The sequence below is a fragment of the Anguilla anguilla genome, chromosome 1 (assembly GCF_013347855.1).
Source record: "Anguilla anguilla isolate fAngAng1 chromosome 1, fAngAng1.pri, whole genome shotgun sequence".
NCBI lineage: Eukaryota > Metazoa > Chordata > Actinopteri > Anguilliformes > Anguillidae > Anguilla > Anguilla anguilla.
Genome location: NC_049201.1, coordinates 20,381,723 through 20,406,258, shown reverse-complemented (window position 1 = coordinate 20,406,258; position 24,536 = coordinate 20,381,723). Strand labels below are relative to the sequence as shown.

General features: G+C 42.0%; 2 protein-coding genes across 3 annotated transcripts in view; one reads left to right on the top strand and one right to left on the bottom strand.

Annotated features, from left to right (window-relative positions):
* Positions 1-2,462: 2,462 nt before the first annotated feature.
* Positions 2,463-15,478, top strand: LOC118214813 (mitochondrial basic amino acids transporter). Its single transcript, XM_035395065.1, has 4 exons — positions 2,463-2,861; positions 7,415-7,458; positions 9,068-9,151; positions 12,180-15,478. Exons 1-4 carry the CDS (start codon positions 2,828-2,830, stop codon positions 12,933-12,935), a joined length of 918 nt encoding a protein of 305 aa, XP_035250956.1. The 5' UTR covers positions 2,463-2,827; the 3' UTR covers positions 12,936-15,478.
* Positions 15,479-17,257: 1,779 nt separating this feature from the next.
* fancm (FA complementation group M) overlaps positions 17,258-24,536 on the bottom strand; it is a 50,087-nt gene continuing 42,808 nt past the window's right edge. The window contains exons 16-24 of one of the 2 annotated variants that reach the window (XM_035417874.1): positions 23,477-23,545; positions 23,266-23,379; positions 22,975-23,134; positions 22,236-22,342; positions 21,587-22,102; positions 20,117-20,551; positions 19,445-19,805; positions 18,605-18,860; positions 17,258-17,735 (exon numbers count right to left, since the gene is read on the bottom strand). In XM_035417874.1, the coding sequence (XP_035273765.1) occupies positions 17,621-17,735; positions 18,605-18,860; positions 19,445-19,805; positions 20,117-20,551; positions 21,587-22,102; positions 22,236-22,342; positions 22,975-23,134; positions 23,266-23,379; positions 23,477-23,545 (2,133 nt within the window). In that variant the 3' untranslated portion in view covers positions 17,258-17,620. The remainder of the gene's footprint in view (positions 17,736-18,604; positions 18,861-19,444; positions 19,806-20,116; positions 20,552-21,586; positions 22,103-22,235; positions 22,343-22,974; positions 23,135-23,265; positions 23,380-23,476; positions 23,546-24,536) is intronic. The other variant, XM_035417885.1, reaches the window with a different exon arrangement.

Sequence of the window (24,536 nt, the reverse complement as noted above, 5' to 3'; positions counted from 1 at the left end):
ACAAGTCAACATTTTTAGCCCCTATTACAGTGAGCTAACAATGATATCATCAGGAATGGGTTTATCTTTAGCATTGCTTGGCATCAGTTCACATTAGAGCAACCCAAAGAATGCATTTTCACGACAATGAGGTTCAGTATATAAAGTAGGAAGTGCCATTTCATTTTTATTTAGTGCTACATGTTTTACCTCTCCTCACTAATAGTCACAATGACGTCTAAAGTCTACTTCTACAGAATTTCTTCATGCAGGATTTGCTATCTGTTTTGCTAAAGGTTGGTTTTCAGAAATTACTTTGGATTGTAAAAATATTCCATTTTTGAAAAAATTGTCCTTTCTTTGCAGATTTAGAGACACTTTCGACATGTAGGCCATTATTTGTAATTTTCATATACAGAATCATATGTGCTTCCATGTTTATTGGCCTACTAGTAGCCAGTTGTTACTAGAAGGTCACCCTAGAAAGTATTAAACACCATGGGCATAGGAATCCTATTTGCTATAATGTTTCCTTGGGTGGTATGGCATGGTATGATTACTGTAACTTGACACATGTTGTTAACAGGGCAGGACTTCAGTCCTTTCTATGGTGGCCATCTAATGCTAACCCTGGTAGTCTGGTCAGATTTAGGTCAAATTTATTGTTGCAGCTGTGTGTGGAAAAAGATTCCCTTTCAAATAATATTATTACACCAAGTATGTGTGTTCCATTGTTGTGTATGTGTATTTAACATTTAGGACATGATCATAGTTTATTTATGCATTTATAAAACATATCTGCTTCATCAGAACCAGTCAACCCAACAGATTTATGTTGATGAGCAAAAAAAAAAAAAAAAAAAAGATTTCCTCACCATGAATTAATCAAATGCCTTGTCGAGTAAGATTCATACTGACAAATGTTTATTATTCATTTCTAAAGTATACATTTCTGCCATAATTTTGTATGCCATATTACTCTGGGTTAATGGAAGAGATAGCAAGTATATCTGGTAATATGGCCAATGATGCATGCATTATATCTCTGCATGTGAAGTGGGCATTAGGAAGGTATATGGGTTTTGGTGAACGCAACATTATGAGGGTATTTATCTTTTCTACTGCTAGTTCTGTACTAGGCCCCCCTCCTCTTTTTTAAAATCCAATCTCTTGGTTCTGTCATGTCTTACACTTCTATGCTAATGACACTCAGGCTTTCCTCTTCTTTCCTCTGTCTGACGATCAGATGTCACAATGCATCTTAGCTTGCCTGAAGGACACCTCAAGCTGGATGGCTGAACTACGCTTACCCTGAAACTTAACCTGGTTTAACCTGCTCTGTATTCCCTGCACGTCTTTCCTATTGCAAGATCTCTCATTGAGACAGGATTCTACACAGGTCGGTTCACTCAGAACACTTCCACTGCAGAAAGCCAGGGGGTCATATTTGATAACCAACTCTTTTTTAATTCATGCAGCAGCAAGTTAGGCCTGCATTTACCATGTCTGTAGAATTAGTCCCTTTCTCCAATTTATATATTCTTCCCTTCCTGCCAGTCTCATGTCTTTATTTTGTTTACTCCCCTGTCACTTCCCTCTTCTTTCACGTTTCCTTTCCTTGGTATGTGTGTGTGCCACCTTTTATGTACATACTTATGTATTCATTCACCTTAATAACACTTTCATAATAATAATCATGTTTTATTTTAATTTTTATTAAGAAAACTTATTCGAGAAATGTTTGCTTTTAGATGTTATTTTATTTACAAATAGTGTCACTTTACCTGAAACCCCCACTTTCATAACACTGTCAGATTAAGTGGGACAGAACTGTAAACTTTATTTTCATAAAATCAGATAAGAATCTGTACTAATTTTCACTGTATTTTAAGACTTTACCAATAGTAATTCATTTTAACATTATAAGTTAGATTGTTACATAAATAATTGACAGAATGACAGAATTTAATTTGTGAGCATGTTTGCCCAGAGCTTTCATGTATCAGGCAATTTCAAAAGGAAAAATACACCCACTACAATGATGTCACACCAATCAAAACGTTTATTTAATGCCAAGTAGACATTCAGCAATAAGACAATAACAATTGTTGTGATTGGCTTGTAAAATGGACACTGTAAAGTACCCAGAAGCTTAAGTGTCCCACAATCTATGGTCCCACTCAAACTGATGTCCCATTCAATCTGAAGTCACCCTACTTATTCCGTTCGCTATAGCTGCCGTAAATTTCTCACTTAGCCTGTTGCGAAATGCGAATTTCTAATGTGCACCACTACATTTCCTGAATTACCACCACAACGCGGAAGCAGTGCACCAGTACGTTTGCGCAAATTCAGGGGCTTGAGCCAATGAATGTAAGGGGTGGACTGTAAATGAGGGTGTTGTCTTCAACACAACTCCCTGATTGGACGGATACGTCATCCAAACAAGGACCTATACGCCTCCTTTCAACTTCACCAGTACACAAATAGAAAGCGCTAGAACGGCCCCGGCGTTTCGGCAGTGGTTACAAAATTTAAGGCAAGTTAGGAAAGCTGTTCATTTAACGTGACTTACCTAATTAAATCGAAGGGGTTCGTTATAGACAGACAGTTGTATTCAAAAGGATTCGCCATAACGTATTCCTCGATCGTAGACTTTAACATCACAGATTTAGTTCAAACCATATAACTACCACCAACACTGACGAAATTTTTAACAAGACCGCTAATTGTGAAGTACAAGAGCTAAAATTGGCAACACAGCACAAAGCCCTGCTGCATCAAGCTATCTCGACTGGTCGTGATTGGTCGGGGGTCGTACGTAAATTTAAAAAATATCACGTTGGGAATGGCATTGGACTTTCTTGCAGGATGTCTTGGAGGTGAGTAAAAAAACAAGATAGAGTAGACACGCACAAGAATTGTGTACAGCCGAATCTACAGATCATTAACCAGTATTAGCTAGGTGGCTTACAAGGCAGAGTTATGTCCAGGTGTCTCTGCTCTAAAAAACGCAATATTTATTATAATCAGTTAGGCCTATAGCTAACCTGAAGCGATGAACTGAAGTCGCTGCAGAACACAAAAAGAGTTGCATTTAACATATATGTGGCATTATAGGGCAAAATATAGGCTATAGCCAACTTTTCAGCCAGTTAGCTATTCAGGCTTGCTATCTCAACTGTTGCATGCGATGCAACTTAATCACACACCTCATTTACACGTGAATTTGTAGGATCGGTGCTCTGCAAACCAGAGGTATTTGACAGATCGCTACACACATGCAAACTCGCATTGTTCATGCTTTAAGGTTTAAGATCACAAATATGTGATTAGAATGTTCTTAAATGAACATTCCAACGCTAATGTAACAATCGCTGCTAAGTGATAGCAGTGGAGTTCTAGAACACTAGCTATTATGGGGGGAAAAAAACATTTTAAAAGACCTATATGGGTTAAGTTACAAAATAGATTTTGCAGAATGAACGTCATTTACTTGGCAATTACTGTTCGTAACATTGTAAAATGTAATTATTATTTTGTTGACATGTGGTTCTAGCTATCAGACAAATTCAGTTGCCAAAAACTCTGACTAGCTACGTTGATACGTGGCTGTCCGCAATGACCGGCCAAGCATATCAGACACTCCTGTAAGTTATACATGGCAGGGTAGAATTGCAGCCCGGAAAGGGGTAGTTCAGATGTGCTGAAACAAAAGCAAAGGCGTCAATGCACAAGGAAACTTTTCCAATGACCCATAATTAATGACACAATGTTTACATTCTGCTCCGTTTATTTGGATTATTTCCTATCATGTAAGAAGGTAAAGCACTTCTTTGACACCATCCCGAAAGTGATGGTAATCTTAGCAGTAGATCAGCCTGGAAGTCATGAAAGGAGGATTAAAAGAACGTATGTAAGCAAATGTGCGCAACACGTTAATTCACTAAGAACGTTTTAAAGAACATGTTATGACTATAAATGACTATGTAAGGATCCTAGAAGTTATGGTGTAGGCTGTGCCATTTGTTTCATTTGCAGCTATATCAGTTATGTTCATCCTTGTTGACAATGCAATACATTAAAGAACTGGATGATCCGTTTGGCTATTTTGGAGTAAAATACTGCCTATTTAAATTAAAATTAGATATTGTACTTTGTAACCACAATGTGGTCTGTAGTTTTGCTTAAACAAACCATATGTCACATAATGTCACAGTGGAGGTACATTTTTGTTCTTTAAGGAACACATTTGCCAAATGTACCCCGAAAGTACAGTAATGTTCTATTTGGGTAAGTACCTTTTACCAGCAAAATACCTTTTACAAGAAACATGGCTTATTCTAACTATATGAAGCATTTAGATACTTTTGATTAAAAGTGTACACACAGCTGCACTGATATGAAACATTAGTGTACTCAGGGGAACTGTACATTGGCAGGGTGTCAATCCCATATCATATTTAGCTATATTTAGACATGTTTCTTGTATAATCTGTATGGCCCTCATTGTGAGTTTGGTACCAGATCAAGGGCGACCATGAGATCAAGTTCTAAATTGATTGGAAAAACCGAAACCTTTGCAGTAAAATTGTATAAAATATGTAAAAATTTGAATTTAATCCTGGTCAGTTATTTAAAGTGTCCCCATCTCACTTTGCATGGCTCGATTGGAACCTTGCTCCTTTATTTCATTCCTTAGAAGTGCTGTGTAGCACAAGTTTCTCCTTGGACAGTGCCTGTAATACTTTTTAACAACTCCTGTGAGATTGCCAGCTTTGGGTGAATCTCTTGGCCCAAACCCAAGTGTTAGTTAAACGGACTGAATTTGCCTACATGTCTTTAAGGGTTTCTTGGTATGCTTTCGATATGTAGGTTGCATTATCCGAGATGAGTGCAGTCACATTGTGGAAATCCACCTGAAAGTCCATTAAACATTTATTGATGCCATCTGCAACTGAGCAGTAATGTACAATAGCAACTTGCACCATGTCAGCTAAGAATGCCTTCAGAACTGATGTAATTGATCTTCATTTCAAAACAAATGAAGCATGTAAAACATGGATTACTTTTATCTGCCACTCAAAGCTCTCTTGTGTCCTGCTGACAAATGATTACCCATTTTTGTTGTACAACAGGAGCACAGTTTTATTGTAAATATGGATCTATTGTTGTTTTGTGCATGCATGGATAAATTGTAAATTGTGCAGAACATGTGACATCTGTCTGTGCAGCGTACCTGGTGGATATCTGTGCGCTCGGGAGCTTATAGACTTTTTTATTTTTCCTCCGTGTTTTTAAAAAAAAAAAAACATTTTTTAAAATAAATTTGGTGCCCAACATGGGGCTCGGTATATCCAAATCCCACCGCAGTTTGGAATGGCCAATCATCTGCAACCACAGCCGTGTACATACAGAGAGCCCACTGCCGATTCGGGAGAGTGTAAACATCCACGGTTCTCCTCTGAAACACATGGTGTTGTCACCTGCTCATTTACACACCACAGACTACAGCTAAGCTTGCACAGAGTGGAGTCAGAGAAGGACCTTTCCTATGCAGCTCTGATTACAATCTACAGATGCCCGATTCAAGTCTGCACATTCTCTAGTCAGCAAAAATGCAAGCGGTACACAGCCCCTCTCATTGCCCAATCACATCGACAGGTGTTTCCTAAACAAACAAGGAAAGCATTTTATAATGTGTCAGAATTTCAGCTTGCTTCTTAATATGCATATGGGTTGAACTGGAAAGTAAGGTTAAATTTTGTGGCAACTGTATAACTGTATATCAGTCTTACAGTTTTATCAAAACTGATCCAGATTTTCAGTCAAAGGAGGATATATAAGTAGTACCTTGCAGGGCACAACAGAAATTGAGGTTCTGAAATCAGGTGGTATAGAAATTCAGTTCAACATGGGTGTTTTGTCTGTCAGCTACAGAGTTTTAAAGCATTTCTGTGAAAACATGTTATTTAGAGGGTAGAAGTTGATGCTGGATGGAAATTCTTTCATTAGAAAAGAATGTTCTGATAAATTTATTGCTGTGTGTATTGTGCTGAAATTTTGAAAAGGACTGAACAATACAAATATAGCATAATATATATTGTACTGTATATATCATACAAATATAATGTAATATATACCCTTTATGAGTGCAGTTTTATTCTGCTGCATTTCTGTTTATTTGCACAAACTAGTATCCTTATATTTGTTCAATTGATTTGCACTAGTTCTGTTTTGAAAGCTGCAGTAACCTTGATGAGTTTCTATTTTGTCTTTGTGTGATTCTCTCACAGAAACACTGCCGCATATGGTGCAGAATGAGGTGTTGATTGCATATGCTTCACCATGTAGTGTTTTTTATTTGGCTAGTGCCAAATGAGTCTGCTTGTATACTTTCGCTTCCTCCTATCCGGAGTTTGAGGAATGTACTCCTTTTTAAACAACATTGCTTCCCTACCCCTAAATAACTATTTTTGTCTCGTACTATGCAAGTAGTCATTTGACCTTAAGAGAGAACTTGGGAGACTTGTTTATTATGTGACTCGTTTATTGCACAAAAGACTGTGAAACCTGTACAATGCAATTGCATTCCTCTGTGCCGCCTCCATGTGCCAAACAAGTCCTGACTGCAGAGCACTTCTCTGCCAAGTTTCCATGGTGAATGGAGCTTCTGTAAATGTGGTCATTCTTGACCTCATTTGCCAGAATCAAGGACACAGAAGCACTTGCCATTGGTTCAGTGAGCAGCTGGCTGCTGTACTGCAGTACGGCAGTGATACAGCTTATTTCCTTGACTGGGGAAGGGTCTGGTCTGTGATTGGCTTGATTGAGCAAGCCCCTCTGAATATTTTGAGTTCACATGGGATTATCTGTGTGGTAATTGGCCCAACAGCAACCGTAATCCCTTGGATACAAAATGAACACTGTTTTAGTCCAATGGCATTACATGCAAAAGTAAATATTGAAAATATTTTACATACATGTTGGGAAAGTTTAATGCAGTGGGGCTTCGCCCTGGGTGTGTAATCTTGATCACATTGCCACCATGTGAGTTTGTGCTGATTGATGTCTGAGGAAAAAGATAGACAAGACATTTTATCAAGTATTTATGTCCTCATTTTAAAAGCTTTTGAGCAGTTTTCTCTGGGGTGAGAAGCGCCCCTCCAGCAGCTGACACCCACAGACGTTTTTGCGTATGTATTGCATGTGACATGCTAATGAAGTGCTGGAATAGTTTAAATGAAAGGCAAATATTAAGTATGCAATAATAATGTTTTGTGGTTGGGTAAGGGTATTGCACTGTATGCTGTATTCTTGATCTACAATTGTCAGTTCTATTGAATTGTCCGGGATGAGTTGCAGGTGTTTGATTACAGCTGTTTTCCATACTAACACAGTGGAATCTAATGGTTATCCTCTTGTTTTGTTTCAGGTGCTGCTGGTGTCATAGTAGGACACCCCTTTGATACTGTCAAGGTGGGTTTTACTCCAAAGTTGAACGCCTGTTGAGTGTGTCTGCATGCAGATGCGTGGCATGAACATCAACTTCCATGACTATTTTCTTCACTTTACATTGAGTTCACTGGTTTACTGTGCGCATTGACCCAAGGTTGCTGCTAATCATGGTGGCTAAGCAGTGTCTACCTTATGACTTTCAACCGGTGCCTTATTTTGTAACAGGAAGGATGCCAGCAAATTAGTAATCTTGGAAAAGTTCAGGTTTTGGATAGTCAGCCACACATTGTAAAACATGTTAATTGTTGCCTGAAGAGGGGCAGCAAAAATATCCATTTAACAAAATGTATACTTGAACAAAGTTGATGACTGGTGAGAGACTAACGTCCAATGTTCAACAGCTGCTCAGTAAGTCACCAATGGATTCTCGGCAAGCTCAGCTTGCTTCTCCAGAGCCAGGCTTACATGTGATTAACGGTCTTTGGGCATAAACTTTCCTCTCAGACCTCCGCTTCCCAAAAATAACTTTCCAACTAACTTTTTGGCCTATGTTATGTTGGGATGTGTGTTCAAAGCTTACCATAGAAAGACACTGGTGCATTTGTGGAAAGATACTACTGCATCTTCTCAATTTTTCTAGAGTTTTAGGTGGCCTGTAATTTCTAAGGCTACTATTTTAACAAGATTAACAAATTCTTTTTTTTCAACTTACACATTTGGTTACTATGCATTTCAATAAGGTCTTCCACAGGCAAGCCTTGTGGGACAGATGAGCAAAAGAACCAGTTAAAATAGGCTCACTGCAAGTTTCTCATTTCTTTTATATTCTCATTATTGTAAAAGGTTAAGAACTTTTTGCTGTCTTTTTAGATCATTTATTGGAATGAAGTAGCTGACGCTTTCATAGGGATTCAAAATTACTGTTTTTTCACTCTCGACCTGTTGGTGCAATGTAGTTTTTATTTTATTTTGAGTACAGGCTTGCCTTGTTATCTGTAACTACTTGTATCCGTGAGCCAGGGGCTGCCTTTAACAGCAGGGGTGTTACTTTGTTGTAGATGAGGGATATACAACCACTGCATGGAAGTGTAACCTTGTAAGTACAGTCAAGGTCAGCCCTTCTGTGTCCTAGTCTTTGTTTTGTGACCAGACCCAAAAAAAGAAAGAAAAAGAAATTCAAGCATGAACAATTAAGTAATATTTTTATTGTTCAATTTTTGAAGTAACATTACAGGCATTTAGCAGACGCTCTTATCCAGAGCGACTTACACAACTTTTTACATAGCACTTTACATTGTATCCATTTATACAGCTGGATATATACTGAAGCAATGCAGGTTAAGTACCTTGCTCAAGGGTACAACGGCAGTGTCCTTACCCGGGATTCGAACCTGCGACCTTTCGGTTACAAGCGCAGTTCCTTACCCACTGTGCCACACTCCGTCCGTAACAAAGACCACTTCAAGCACTTGATTCTAAACAGTTTTTGATTTAGAAATGTGTGTTTCCTGCCCTTTCCCACTGCATGGAAGAGTAGCATCTCTTGTCATTGAGATGTCCAAAGTGTTAAATGTGGAGGAACAAGTCAGACTCCTTGTTCTGTACTGAAACTGAGGCTTTTCTTTTTCAGGTTAGACTCCAGGTCCAGTCTGTCAGCAAGCCCCTCTATCGTGGGACGTTTCACTGCTTTCAGTCCATTGTACGGCAGGAATCTGTAAGTAACTCTTTTAAAATGTAAAACTAGCCCATTTCAATTTGCTTTCTACCTCTGGGGTGTGGAGTCTGTGAACATCAGCTTGTCACCTAAGGAGAGGGACTTGCATGATACTCGCACGATGCATGTTATATTAAGGCCTTTTGAAATCCTTTGATGGACTCGGCACCCGATGCAGTACCATAAGGCATACATGCCTCCTTCACTCCCAGATGTCAGCAGAAGGCTGAGCTGAGTATAGCAGGCTTTGAATAGCTAAAGGGGGTTGGGTTGACATATCATTAGCCAGGGTCAAAAGGGACACCATACACTCTTGCAGCTAAAGCAGAAGCTCTGGGAAGTGGCCAGTCTTGTGAAGAAATGATGGGGGTGCTCCGTTACACAGCATATCCATTCTACCTTGTGCCTGGGCTTTTGTGCTTTTGACTGCTTAACTAACAGTCCTGGATTGGTTTTTGTCATTGTTTTACTTCTGTTTTCTCTTCTGAGTTGACCAGAATTGGGCTTCCTAATTAACTGTGTCCATCATCATGCTCTGTTAATTTGACACATTATGGTTGTTGATTAGTTCTGTGAAGCAAAAAAAGAAAAAAAAGTATAGGTTTTTCATAAAGTATTTTTTTACTCTAGGAGTATTATATATTATTTTGATCTGCAAAAACGATAAGTACGATAAGTCAGTACCTATGAGATTTGTATAACCTCTACTACACACACATTTATATTTCAAAGAGAAAATTTGAATGGGATTTTATTATTAAGCATGTACTGTACCTGAACCTGTGAACTGATCGGTTACGTGTTGTACCTGATTCCATTTAATAAGGTAAAACAATGGTTGCAGTCACTGGAATATAAAAACGTTCACTGTAATATAAAATATAGACACTTTTAACATATGCATTTTTGTGTGCATCTAACTTTATCTGAATAAATGAGTGTAATTAGTAATCCACGTAATGACTCATTGGCTCATGGACTTTATGGCCTAAAAGAATGTACAGTACGTTTGTGAAAGATGGCATGTTGAAATATACAAAGAGACCATGTGTGATTTCTAAATGCACAATGAGCTACATCCTCTTTTGACTTCAACCACAGATGCCTGTTAAACGATTCATGAACTAAATTCACTCTACTGCAAAGCTTCTGCAGTTTACTGTATTATCTATAATATAATATATACTATCTATCATGTGAATCATGTTTTACAAGAAATTTAGAATACTTAATGACAAAGATATAAGATTTACGTTCCCTACGAACATGATGATTAGATATAGATTGGCTTTATTGTCTGTCCTCAAGTGGGAACAGGGCACATCCAGAATCACTTTTAAAAGGCCCTGTAACTTGACTCGTTCAGCCAGGTTTGCCCTTGCCTGTCTCAGGTTTAGGCAGCCTGTCTAGGCACTTTCTCACACCGAGACCAAATATGCTAAAATATTAAGGGGGTGTGGAGGGGCAGGCAAATGGGTTCACCACACCCTTACCAAAAATGTTGTTGCCCTTTAAAATTTCAGAGCCTTGTTTTTTTTTCTTCCCTTTATGTCATCAGCCACTGCTTTAGAACCTTAAGGTTGTTATTGTATTCAGCCATTTCTGTCCCTTTTGAAAGCATTACTGACTCAGAAAGATAATTGCAGTTGCTCGCCAGAAGGCCCAACAGTCAGCACCTTTTAACACTATTGCTTCTCTATCCATTTAATTTTCTCTCTCTTATGTAACTTGTGATATATGCAAAACTATTTTTATGGTGATATGCATAATCCGCCCCTACGTCTCCAAGGAGGATGTCAGTGCATTAATGCAACGTAGAGCTCCCCATTGACATTTAAGCATGGACTAAATTTCCTGCGTCAGCTTCTGATCTCTGTCTTCAAAAGTTCCGTCCACTCAACTTTTCCATTTAAGAACAGATCTTCAGTTAACTGCGTAACTAGGGCAGCTAAAGCAACCGGTGGTCTGGTGCTGGTGTGTGGTAAAACACACCGCAGCTCTGCAGCGGCGAAGCTCCCACAGGAAGTTCTGTGCAAAGAGCGAATGTCATTGCAGGCACAGAGCACAGCAAGCCCCAGTTCATTCTGATAAAAGTGTAACCCTTCAGGGAGGGAGTGCATTGTTGGCCATTGTCCAAACAGCAAGCGAGTATAGCCGGTTGTATATTGGCGGAGGGGGAGTGGTGGGAGGAGGCAGGGCAAATTACCTCGGTTTCAGTTTTCATGTTAACATCCTGCTAATCTCATCTTCTAAATATCATTGGTCAACAAAAATGTATACAATGCATTATCTGCGCATTTCTGAATGTGGTATTCAGGTTTGTGTACACCTGTAGTACACAGTTTTAAATGGTAATAAATATCAAATTACCATGAAGGAAAAAAATATGAACATCTGTAGGACACCTATATCTTTTTGCTGGGAAGCTAACTATCTAAACGAAATAAACACTTGCGTGATTAGTAAATCTGCTGTCATTGCAGAGGCATAGAGTTAGGCAATAGTGAATCGTTTAAATATTTTACAGTGTTTCTATTAGGAAGCAGATTCCACATTTTACTTTTTGTATTTTTGTTTTACGTGGTTTGCATTGCCCATGCAGTCAAACCTGCATTATGGTTTCTACTGCATCATTTGTTTTCTGTAAAAGGGAATATGTCTACGGTGTTTTGGTAAAGAAATTCCATGGCACCACAAGTACTTGGTCTGAAAACTCTGTTTAATGAGGATGAGATTAATTTTAATAGCTGTCTAAAGGATGCAGGAGACACTTTTTAAAAGACACCTTTGAGTGGATAATTGCTGGTAGGGCAAATAAAATATAGAATGGCAAATGCAGCATGTCAATGTATTGTGACACCCCCACCTAAGTTCACTGTGTAAGGTTACAGAAGACCCACAGTCATAAGTCTTGATCCCTCCCCAGCAGACTGTAAGACCCATGACTTCCTCTCAATGCTATAATTAGAAATAGAAATTGTTTTTGGTAAATGTTTTTTCTCAACGATCCCCTATTGCATGTTTGCAGCTTTTGGGACTGTACAAGGGCATTGGCTCCCCCATGATGGGTCTGACTTTCATCAACGCCATAGTCTTCGGTGTCCAGGGCAACGCCATGCGGCGGCTGGGCAAGGACACGCCCCTGAACCAGTTCCTGGCGGGTGCGGCGGCGGGTGCCATCCAGTGCGTCATCTGCTGCCCCATGGAGCTGGCCAAGACGCGCATGCAGATGCAGGGCACAGGCGAGAAGAAGTCCACGAGGAAGCTCTACAAGAACTCCCTGGACTGCCTGGTGCGCATCTACAACAAAGAGGGCTTCAAGGGCATCAACCGGGGCATGGTCTCCACCTTGGTGCGCGAGACGCCCGGCTTCGGCGTCTACTTCATGACCTACGACGTGCTGACGCGCTCGCTCGGGTGCGAGCCCGAAGACTCCTACATGATCCCCAAGCTGCTCTTCGCCGGCGGCATGGCCGGCATCGCTTCCTGGATCTCCACCTACCCCATGGACGTCATCAAGTCCCGCCTCCAGGCCGACGGGGTGGGCGGGGTCAACCAGTACAGCGGCATCACAGACTGCGTACGGCAGAGCTGGAAGCAAGAGGGCTGGCGGTTGTTAACCCGCGGCCTGACCTCCACCCTGCTGCGGGCCTTCCCTGTCAATGCCACCACCTTCGCCACCGTGACTCTGTTCCTCATGTACATGCGGGGGAATGAGGAGCCGATGGATTGTGAGCCTACCCCTCACGCCCTGCAGCCACAAAGCCAGACCTCCAGTTTGTGACTTTAGATCTAGCTCCTCCTGCTGGGAGGAGGGCCTCAGTACAGCAGCTGATAACTTCCAGCCCAATAGCATATATTTTTATATGATATATGTGTAAATAACATATCCTGACTTCTTTTTATGTAATGTCTTGTATAAAGAAACTTTTTTAACTGACCTTTTTTTCCCTACTTTGCCTTATCTGGTAATTTCCTCAGAGAAATGGAAAAGCATCCCTACAAATCTGAAAAATGGAAGCACAGTGGTAGCAGAAGTCAGGACTCAGATTGAGTCATCTTACCCTCGTGGCTTACTTCAAGTTTAGAGCAGTTGTCCAGGAGATGCTCAAGTACTGTGTCCTTCTCTGCATGTCTCCATTGCACTGATATTACTTGACAGTCCACATCGTTGGCTATAGCAGCAAAGTGTATAGTATGTAAACTTGTTGAGCGGTGTGTGGTGCCTGGTACACACTACACGATTTTTGAAAAATTACAGAAAATTAAGGTGACATAAGTGACGTCTGACCAGCAGCAGAATCCTGTGTTTTTGCACTGTGTCAGTACCACAGAGGCATCAGGCATACAGTGCTGTCCACTAGTCAGTACCCAGAGGCATGAAGCCAGAGGCATACAGTGATGCCCACTAGTCTCTAACACTGCCCAATAAGGTTATGCATAAGTGTAGCAATAGTGAATATATACACTGGTAAGCGAGAATACACAAAAGAAAAAACGCAACCATCCTCCCTGCTCCATTTCCCATTTGGATAGAACATAAACTCAAAGCATTCCACTATATAATTTAGAGTCCCTTAGTTTAAGTATCTCTTGTGGTGTGGCACACTTGCTTTGATTTAACATGTTGTTCTACATATGAAGATATGTAAATGTAGATGTTGATAGAAATGTTGATGTTTGTCAGAATAGAAAAAGAAATATAAACATGATAAAGTATTTGCTTTTTAAAAATGGAACCCAATCAAGCCTCAGCTATTACTAAGCATGATATGTAAAGCCAACTGGCTCTATAAAGCAGTTTGTCATTGAAGAAACACTTGCACTATTCAGTATTTATATATACACAAGTCGCTGTTATTCATTGAAAGTTTGTAATTTATTTGGCATAAGACTTTAACACGGTTCAACATCCACAAGCAGTTCAAAAGGTTGTCCAAAAGGTTTAAGTTTTAAACCACGGCATGATTTAAACATGCACGTGCAGGGGTAATAAAAGTAGCTAATTCTGGGCCAAAGTCATGCAGTGTGTACCAGGGTTAAGGGATGTTGTTAATGACTGCAATGTGCGTTTCATTCCTCTGTATGGATTTCAGTGCTTTTCACAATGCAGTTGAACTGATCTCTAAAGCTTCTCTGATAAAAGCCTCACTTATAGTTTTTCCACATGCCCTTGGACTCTTATGCAGTATGCAGTATGGAAGTGACATACAAGTCTGAGCTCCCCTGTGTCTTCCGTGTTTTCTTTGGAGTTACTGAGCTGCATAGGTACAGTGATAGTCATTAGAGGCGAGAGTATTTTTCTTGCGAAACCTGCTAGAAATCTTTTTCTGTGGGGATTGACATTCCAAAGTAGGGTGTGTCCTTGGAAGTTGACTACTGCTCTTAAGGGCTCCTCAAAGTCTTGCACTCTTCTCACCTGTCCATTTTTGTGGTGAATACTGTACTTTTGACCTGAGCAGCTGATTTAAAATTGACCATGTGTTTGTTCTCCAGTGAAACTGTTTTTTTTTTTTGTGAGGAGCATGAGAGTGTTGGTAAAAAACACTGAATAGGTCATCTGTTTTTTTTTTAAATGTTACAACGGTATATTTAGAATGAGGGTGATGCATGTGTAATGCTTCTAGAAACCACTATTTATGATGATATTGAATGTTTGAATTGTTTGCATACTGTGAACTAACAGTAACTGATTTTATGATTTTATGTATTGCACATGCTGCCCAAGAGCTTTTTTTTCTTTTTAAATAACTGCACGGATAGAAAGGCATTGGGTGTGTGTGTGTGTGCGTGTGCGTGTGTGTTGTTTACCACTAAAAAAACTGCATCTGTCATCCCTGGCTGACTTATTGGAGGTTCCTTTTAGCCAATTTGCACATAATTTATCTGACCACTGTCTGAAGTTCTGACTATCAAGCCATTACTCACTACTTTAACATTACTTATGTTCAGCAGAACTGCTCCTTCAAGAAAAACGTAGAAGTGGATCAGCTTGTGTGTGCTTTGTTGTAAAAAAGCCACATTGAGTCTGTTTTTTCTTTTCGTTATTAGTAAGGAAACCCAAGAGTGTGTCTCTGAGGTGTTTTTTGATACTGGTAGGGGCAGTAATTGTTTGAACCAAATTTGTTACATTTTGTTAGGGCTGAAATAGTTTTAAAGGGCACAGTATTTTCTTGTATAAGTGGGAAATGCTTTATTTTGTAAGATTAAGAGGGTATGGATCGGTCCGTCTACATTATTAATGTTAGTACTGGGACACTTTTTCCGATACCAAAGCAGTGTGTAACAATGTATGGGTGAAAGGTGAATAAAGTGGTTCCCAACTGATGTTTTTGATGTTGTCTTGATGTCTAAAATCTAACTGCTACAGTGAGAGGCTTCATATTTTTCAATTAATTTTTTAAAATCTTTTTAGATTAATTACCTTAATTTAGCAGATGCTCTTCTCTAGTTAGAATGAGACAGAACCTAAATGTATCCATCAGAGTGAACAGGAGTGCCAGACATTGCTAATAACTAAATTATGACTTGTACCAGCCTAGAACCATAATGACATAATACATAATATACCTTCCACATGGTGGAAGTTATTCCACAAGTTATTGTTCGGATGAGGCGCTCTCTGTACAGATACTGATGCACCTCACAACTGAAAAATGCAACTGTGAAAGCACTTGCCAGCAGATTAATAATAGTTAGGAAACATGCGTTCATGTTATAATTACCAACTAAGAAATAACAAAGTACTAATAATGTAACACAAAGCATACTATATCCATAGTAGTTATAGCGACAAACTCAACATTACACTGGTATTAAGAAATTACGTTTAGTGTAATATAGACCAAGACTTCACACCTTATGAATTGCATTCTTCCACAATAAAGTAATTCTGTACATGAAACATTGCATTGGACCATTTTAATTTAATTTCAATCAATTAAATGATTTTGTACTCTCTATACTCCTTCACAAATATTAACAATTTTTCCACAAGGGGTCATTATTGCGCTTCAAACCATATTTCAGAGGGTCTGAATTTTGCAGTATTTTTAATGTGCATTTGAGATGTTAATCTTTTTTCCATTAAAAAATGGCTATTTTGCATTCATGATTTCTAATTTCTACTTAATGCACGCTGCATCCATATTTGATAGACAAATAAAGTATGAATTTTAAGTAATGTGTTGTGTGGTCTGTGTTTATAGTTCACCAAGCATCTGATATCCGGAGACATCATCAACTTTTATTACAATAATCTAATTTTTTTCTCATCAAATAGCCAAGAGCACCTAGAGCCTGATGTCTACATCGTCCTGTTGAGGTCCTGGGAATCAGAATCAGAATCTGCAAGCTGCTGGTTCCCACATGGTCTCCTATCTTTTCTAACCCAATCCTCCTCATTCCATCATGGTGGAACAGTGACTGTGAGCACTGCTCACCCATGTGACAGAGCTAGTCCAAGCATCACACACTCAGCAGTTCTGACCTCTAATATTCGCATAAATGATAGCAGCCACTGCCTTGAAGAAATTATAAATCTGCAGTGACTTAGTGGCAGACCCATTATAATCAACAGTCATGGGCTGTCACTGTGCCCTTTCAGCACAATAAATACAACATTTTGGGCAGCGCGGTGGTTCAGTGGCAAGCACGGTCACCTCACAGCAAGGTTCAAGTGCTAGCTGGAGCCATTCTGTGTGGAGCTTGCTTGCTGTTGCCTGTGTCTGCGTGGCTTTCCTCCGGCTACTCCGGTTTCCTCCCACAATCCAAAGATACGCATGTCAGGGTGGGAGGGCGTTAACATGGTGTTGCTGTTAGAGCATGCATGCTCAGTCAACCTACCCTGAACAAACAAAGGTTAATAAAATAGAACTACTTTAAACTGACAACTGTAATAAATTATGTGTACGTACATGTATACGTACATACAAATGCTCATGATTTAATAAAGATGATTAAATGAAATGCAATGTTATGAAGTACACAAAAATACATTTAACTGTAGCCTTAAAATGTACTATGTATGTATGTGTAAGAAGTTGTGAATTGTGCAGCCATAGGTCATACACTCAGGCATGGTTTTTAAATGAGACAAACAGCTGATAAAAAATAAAGTGCTTTTTATTCAGTTTGTTCATAACACAAAATACTGATATTAACCCCTTTCCAAAAAAAAAACTTAATTACATAATTTAATAACATAATTTTGTACAACTTTGTTTAAAAAAATAATACCTTAAATAATCTTTTAAGGTACAAGTATGCTCAGTGTCTTTCACATAAATGGTATTATTTTTTTCTTTAAACAGCAAAATTAAGGGTGCAATTTGCCTGGGGTAATACATCAACTTTGTACTGTGTTCATTCTTTTTAAAGTGCAGAGCATTTTCTGTATGGAATCAGAAAAAAGAGGTGGAGGTCATGGGTCGAGGGTCAAAGGTCAGTGGTTGAGTTTCCTGGTAGCAGTCATGGAGTTGTTTCAGGCAGCATATTGGTATTGCAGATGTGGCGAAGGAAGTGGAAGATCTCCTCGGCCCGTGAGCGACTCACAGAGGCTCCACTCATCAGGGTCTCTATTGAACTGCGGGGGGGGGGTGATAGACAGCTCATTATACAAAATCAGTTATATATCCGTAGTCTCTCACACTCTGTAATATATACACCTGTCCATCACAGCAAGGTATATGTAGAGCACACATTCAGCAGTGTATGGGTTCAAACACATTGCTGTAGCCTGAGGTCAGCCATATTACCTGCACAGCACCATGGGAAATCAAGTGCTATTAAGAGTGTTATTTGCTTTGGATAATGAGTCCCGGGCACACCAGTGATGTACAGTTTATTCCTGGCCTTGCTTTGATGTAGGCCAAATTAAAGCACAACTTTTAATAACTTTGTATAATAACCTCACTCCAGCATCACTGGCCTGATTGCAGCCCGGTCACTGAAATGACTCTCCTCTGTAACTCAGGGAGTTTTGCATCTCAGAATCTCAGGGCCTTGAGTGTATTTAGACTGTGGGTTATTGACCCTCATTAATGAAGGGATTTAACCCTCTGAAGAGTAGGTTGCTTGGAACGCTTTTTGAAATGTCTATGTTCTAGAACTCCAATGCTTTCAGCCACCAGTAGTGATTGTTACATCAGCATTAGAATGTTCAGTTGAGGACATTCTAATTTCATAGTATTTGTAACCTTACACCTTAACTCCTTGAAGAGTAGGTTGCTTGGAAAGATTTTTCAAAATTCTAAGTCAGTGTTCTAGAACTCCAGTGCTTTCAGTCACCAGTAGTGATTGTTACATCAGCATTAGAATGTTCAGGTAAGAACATTCTAACCACATATTTGCGATCTTACATGCTAAAGGGATTTAAATGGCAGAAGAGTACCAGACAGCGCCCCCTGCAGGAGTGGGAGAGACCTGTGGAAAGAGAGCGGCGCTCCGCCTCACCTGCTGATCAGGTGCGCCACCGAGCGGAAGCCGTGGCACATGTGGAGGGCGGTGACGTAGCTGACGCAGGGCAGGGTGAGGTAGAAGTTCAGGGCCTGCCGCCGGTGACCTTCGACCTCAGCGGGCACGGCGATGGCATGGCCCTTCCTCTGCTCCGACCGGGCCAGGTCGGCCACGAGGGCGGCCGTCTCCTGGGGCCCGCCGCTGAAGAGGAGCCGCACCCCAGCCCGGATGAGCGCCGACAGCGACATGTCCCCTGGGGATTTAAAGACGGGACATGGAGGAACAGGAGACGGAACACAGTTCATACAGAATGCACACACCCTTCATACACACGCTTACGTCACACAGTACTCATATTTCAACAGATCCCCAGAGTGCACTAAGTTGAAAGGTGTGGACACTAATGGGAAAGAGCATCACTTTAAATGGTATATTTCTAAATAGTCCTTCATATTGTTAGATAATTACATACTCAAGATCCCGCCTCAGATCTCAGGGGTCCCTGACCCAAACACGTCTCCTGGACAGAGTTGGTACACCACTGTGCCTCTACATTTCATTCAAAATGTTTCTAAGCAACTGTACACTTTAACGCAAAGGCACACAGACCATTTTGGTTTGATAAGTAGTCATACATTCAGAACATTCTAAATTGTCTGTTCAAAATGCTTCATCTAACTTTTCAAAACGTAAATGCTGCACGCTGCAGCAGCAAAAGAGGCAGGAGGCCCTTTACATTTGCATAAATATGCAATCGTACTTTTGTAGCAGTGCAGTAATGCATTCAGAACAGAGTGACTGAGGGCCAACCATAAGCTAACCCTGCGAACCGCTCACCTGCTCTCGCGTGCTGCTTCTCCAGAATGAGACAGACCCTGTCATAGAGGCCCAGGAGGCGGAGCACCCTGGCCCTCAGGGCCTCGCGGTTCTGGCCGCCGCCCTCCTCCGCCTCGGCCTGCGTCAGCCTCTCCACGGCCATGCGGCCGCTGACCACGAAGCAGGTGACGCCCAGCGGGCACAGCTGCACGGCCACGCCCGTCTGCGCGCGCAGGCAGGACACCACCTCCGGCCCGGCCGCAGAGAGGCCGCTGTCCACCAGCACGCGCAGCGGGTGGGGCTCAACCGGGGACACGCCCTCCACGGCGTGCTGCTCCGCCTCGTTCTGAGTCTGATTAGGATAAGGGGTGTTGCCATCGGGCTGCAAAGAGGTAAAAGGGTGGAACATTGAGGTGAAACACACTGAGGATAGTAGTGTGGAGTTGTGAGTGGAATAAAGCGGAGTTAGCACTTGAACAAAGCACTGGAATAATAAGAGTGAAGTACTGAGGAGTTGTGCGACTGTAATAATAGAATGGAGTTGTGAGGAGTTGTGTTACTGGAATAACAGAGTGAAGCAGTGAGCTTCAGTAAATACCCAGCTGTAATAGGTAGATGTCTGTAGATAAACACATTCAGTGAACTCAGACAGCAGATTTAGAGACACAATGAAGGTCATACTGTGCTGTGTACCTGTGGCTGTGTTGGCTGAGGCCGTGCGGGGACGGGCATCTGCAACTCCAGAGCTTCAGACACGGAGACCTGAGGACTGAGCCTCTGTCTGCACCTCTCCTCCAAGGACACCTCCTCTGGACCCCTGCGCCCCAAAGAGGCCCTCCCAAGGCTGGAGGGGGGCTCGTCCTGGGGGGGTCTGAATGGGGTCGTCTGCGCTGGCCTGCAGGGGAGGGCGGGGTCTCCAGCATTCCCTTTCTTCCTCCTCTTAATCTCCTCTTCCTCACTAGAGTCGTCCACAGGAATGGTCCTGGGGCGTTTGGTCATCCTCCTGCAGACAAAGGACTCCTCCGGCTTTGATTCACCCGGACCTTCTTCCTCTTTGGTTTCCGACTCCACCTCTCCGCCATGCACCACAAAGCAATCCTCCTCGTACGTCTCATTCTGCTCCGATACCTGAGGACGCCAGCACCAGAACTTTACATCGCACTGGAACCCCTACATTATACGAACTCTGAAAATCCTACATAAAAATTCACCCAAAAAAATAAACAAAACTATTTTCAGTATCAAATCCCCAGAGCATGATACATATCCTGTCCGATAAGATAGTGCTCCTAAAATAGAATTTACTCCTGATGATGTAGTTGGGCAGGAATTCTGCTCCTGTTCAATACAAAACAAGTATGCACAGCAGCATTCATGCTCTCTGCGGTTTGTAATTACTGGTGCGATTTCAAAAAATCACGTGGAGGTAATTATCTGCGTCAGTGTGTCAACATGTTATAGTTTTTTTAAATAACCTGAAAGACAAGTGCATGGAGCAATTCTTATGTTACCCTTGTGTCAAGGTCCCACTGTTCATTGTAATGTCTGTTATGTCTATAAGATGCCAGTGATACTCTATGGAAATTCTACGACAAAGTCAAAATCAAAAATGCAGTTCGCTAACTACGACAGAATGGTAAAAAAGTTCAAATTAATGCTTATGAAATCCAGTCAAGCTATATTTGGCATATATTACTACCACAATAAACTTACATAACATGTGACTAATTTTTCCTTTAGCACAGCAAAATGGTATTTGAATGTAACCATTTTCCAAATAATAAATACAACTTCACCGTTAAGTGAAAAATAACTGAAAATAATTTGACGGTTGGGCTTTCGTTGAAGAAAATTTGCCCTTCATAAACATTGTACAGCTAACCGATAAAAACAGTATAAATAAAAGGTGTTTGTAAAGGCTCTCCACCATCTTGAATTCCTCTCCTCCATCAACTCAATTCCACCCCAGAAAAGCAAATGCATGCAACTTTAACGACCACAAGCCCTCTACAGGGTTCTAATGGTACTGCATTATTCTTCAATCATGATCCACTCTCCCACCCCATCCTTAGCAAATCTGTCCTGTGCCCACACCCATTTATTTGAGTCTTCCAGGACCCTAATCCTGTTACAGGGCCCTACTCCACATGGTGTGCTGTGTACCTGTGGCTGTGTTGGCTGAGGCCGTGCGGGGACGGGCATCTGCAACTCCAGAGCTTCAGACACGGAGACCTGAGGACTGAGCCTCTGTCTGCACCTCTCCTCCAAGGACACCTCCTCTGGACCCCTGTGCCCCAAAGAGGCCGTCACAAGGCTGGAGGGGGGCACGTCCTGGGGGGATCTGAATGGGGTCGTCTGCGCTGGCCTGCGAGGGAGGGCGAAGTCGACAGAATTCCCTTTCTTCCTCCTCCCAATCTCCTCGTCCTCCTCGCTCGAGTCGTCCTGGCAGATGACGCGGGAGCGCTTGGCTTTTTTGGCGGGCTGGCGGCAGGGGTCTCCCTGTCCCTCCCTGGCCTGCCTCAGTCGGGCCCTGCGTCTGGTGGGGTACAGCCTCTTCCCCCCCAGGACGGACTCCTCCAGGATTACCGGCGCTTCCTCTTCGCTGCTTTCCAGCTCCTCCACCTCGCTGCCCTGCACCACGAAGCTGTCCTCCGCATACGTCTCGTCCTGTTCTGGCACCTGGGGACACGAATCATTACACCCATGCGCTGAACACCCCCCCCCCCCCCCCCCACAGCACCAAAATATCAGCGGCCCTCCAGCCTCAGACACTGCCGTACTGGAGTGAAGCCCGTCGAAAACCTCCCCTCACCTGAGAGAAAATGTCCACGTTGTCCCTGGCCTTATAGGCCATTCTGTACTTGCTGGAGAAAGCAGGGCTTCTCACTGACTTCAGGTAAACTCCTCGCATCTCAGAATCTAGCAATGAGAGGTGCTTTTAGACACAGTGAACACCAGGGTGCTTAAAGGTTCTTCAGTCAACAGAGGGTAGTGCAGGACACACAGAATCCAATGTCAGTAACCAGCAACTAAGAAAATGTACCTTTCTGTTGTCCTCAGGGTCAAAAATGATTATATCCTGAGTTTAAACCCACCCCCAAATTAATTTTTTTCAGCATGAAATTTAATGACTTTTCCGGGAGTGCCTATTACAGCAAAAGAAAATCAATAATGATGTGTGTTTTGTATTAAAAACGAGTGGCGTAGACTGAAGAAATATAGTCTCTCTGGACAGTGAAGTAGGAAATCAGTTATTAACTGATTTATTAATGAGTGACAGGGTGTCCCTACATTAAAAATATTGCTTAGACCCTGTGGCCACGGAGTGCCAGCATAACAGGAGGGTTCAAAGCTAAAAATACAAGGCAACTTGGGGAAAAAAAGCAGTCTACTTTTCAGTCACCTGATGTGGGACATTAGGAATGACGCAGGTATTTCTTTTTTTTTTAACAACTTAAAAAAGACAGAGAAGCATTATTAATCATCTATATGTGGCACGCATGACCATCGCTGGACACACAGCTCCAGAGAGTTGGGGGGCACACACACACCGTTCAGGCCTTGAGACAGCTGCGTGTTATCCACCACAAAGCCCACCAATGAGTGGTCTTGCTCTTCCTCGTCCTCTTCGTCAGAGGAGACGACCCCGCCTTCTTCAGAGAGCTCCGCCTCCTCATCCAGAAACTCCTGTGCCCTTCTCCTCACGGCCTTCTGAGGAAGGAGAGAAGAGGAGGGATGACGCACAAAGGAAGGTGCCGCTCACCTCGAGAGCCACTGAAATATCTTCTGCACCTGCGTGAATGGAATTAAACTCCTAATTAATTCCTAATTAATTATGTCACCTTAGCTCGTCCCTGCGGGGCGGGAAGTTCACGGGGGCGGGACACTTTTGGGAGCCGCGTTGAAGTGTCCTGGAAGTCTTGGTCTGACATCGGTTCATTTTCGCTCTCCTCAGACTGTAAAACAGGTCGGACGCCATTCCTCAGCATCATCGAAACGGAACTGAATCTCAAATCTTTTTAAGCTCGCGATGCTGAGCCACATGAATCTTACTGTGATTAGTGCAGCTCTCCGCCTCCGAGTCACTTGCACAGGAGAGTCCACGTCACTCCATGTCTTGGGCTGAAAGAGAAACGCAGTAAATAGCGCATATGCAGGAATGACCCGCCATGTAAACTGTCTGAAACAGACCAACGGAGGAAGGGAGGTGGAGCTGTCGCTTCACGTAAGGGGAAAAACGATGGCCTCAGTTTAAGTGACTAGGGCCTTTTCCAGTACAATATGTAACATTCTGCACTGTCAACGAAATTTAACTGCAATGTCTGCAGTTACTGCCAAAACTTGTAACCAGAGAAACTTTCAAACATTACATTACAGGCATTTGGCAGACGCTCTTATCCAGAGCGACGTACAACAAAGTGTACAACCATAACCAGGAACAAGTATGACGAAAACCCTAGAGAGAAGATTAATATTGACTGAGGCAACACGGTTTAAGTACCCAGCTCAAGGGTACATCAGCAGACCCCACCTGGAAATCAGAACCAACAAGCGCAAGAGTTGCAAGCACTGGTTCCCTGACCGCTATGCTACGCTGCTGCCCTTACGGTGTTGCCATGCCAACTCCCCATCCCTCCAAGGCTGTTTGGCAGCCTTAACAGAGTTGTAGAGGAAGCTATTTGAGCGCCCACACCTTCCTTTATGTGTCTGACAGAGAGAGAGAGAGAGAGACGGTGCAGTCTGCATCATTCCTCCGTCTCCCCAACGTCCTCAATCTCTGTCACGTAACACCTTTAACGCGACTGACAGAAGAGGACGTAAGCTGGAGATGGTGTGTCCTTCAGTCGAGTATCAGTGCACCACAACAGCAGAAAAAAGACATTCAAAATACTAAGATTACTAAAATACTAAACACTAAAATTCAAGATGGTTTACATGGATAATTCTGCCAAGGTGCACAGACCAGAAATCAAAGGCTGCTTGCAAGCTACAAAAAACCTGAAGAATAAGGATGTGTCATTTGTATGTATGTGGCTACATTATGATCAAACCGTTTTGCCACTTCTTTACAACTGCACTGAGTTCAAAGACACACGGTGCTCATTATTTCTGT

Coding starts and splice junctions, on each gene's coding strand:
- LOC118214813 (XM_035395065.1), top strand. CDS start 2,828: ATGGCATTGGACTTTCTTGCAGGATGTCTTGGAG. Junction 7,459..9,067: donor ACCCCTTTGATACTGTCAAG/GTGGGTTTTACT, acceptor TTTCTTTTTCAG/GTTAGACTCCAGGTCCAGTC. Junction 9,152..12,179: donor CCATTGTACGGCAGGAATCT/GTAAGTAACTCT, acceptor GCATGTTTGCAG/CTTTTGGGACTGTACAAGGG.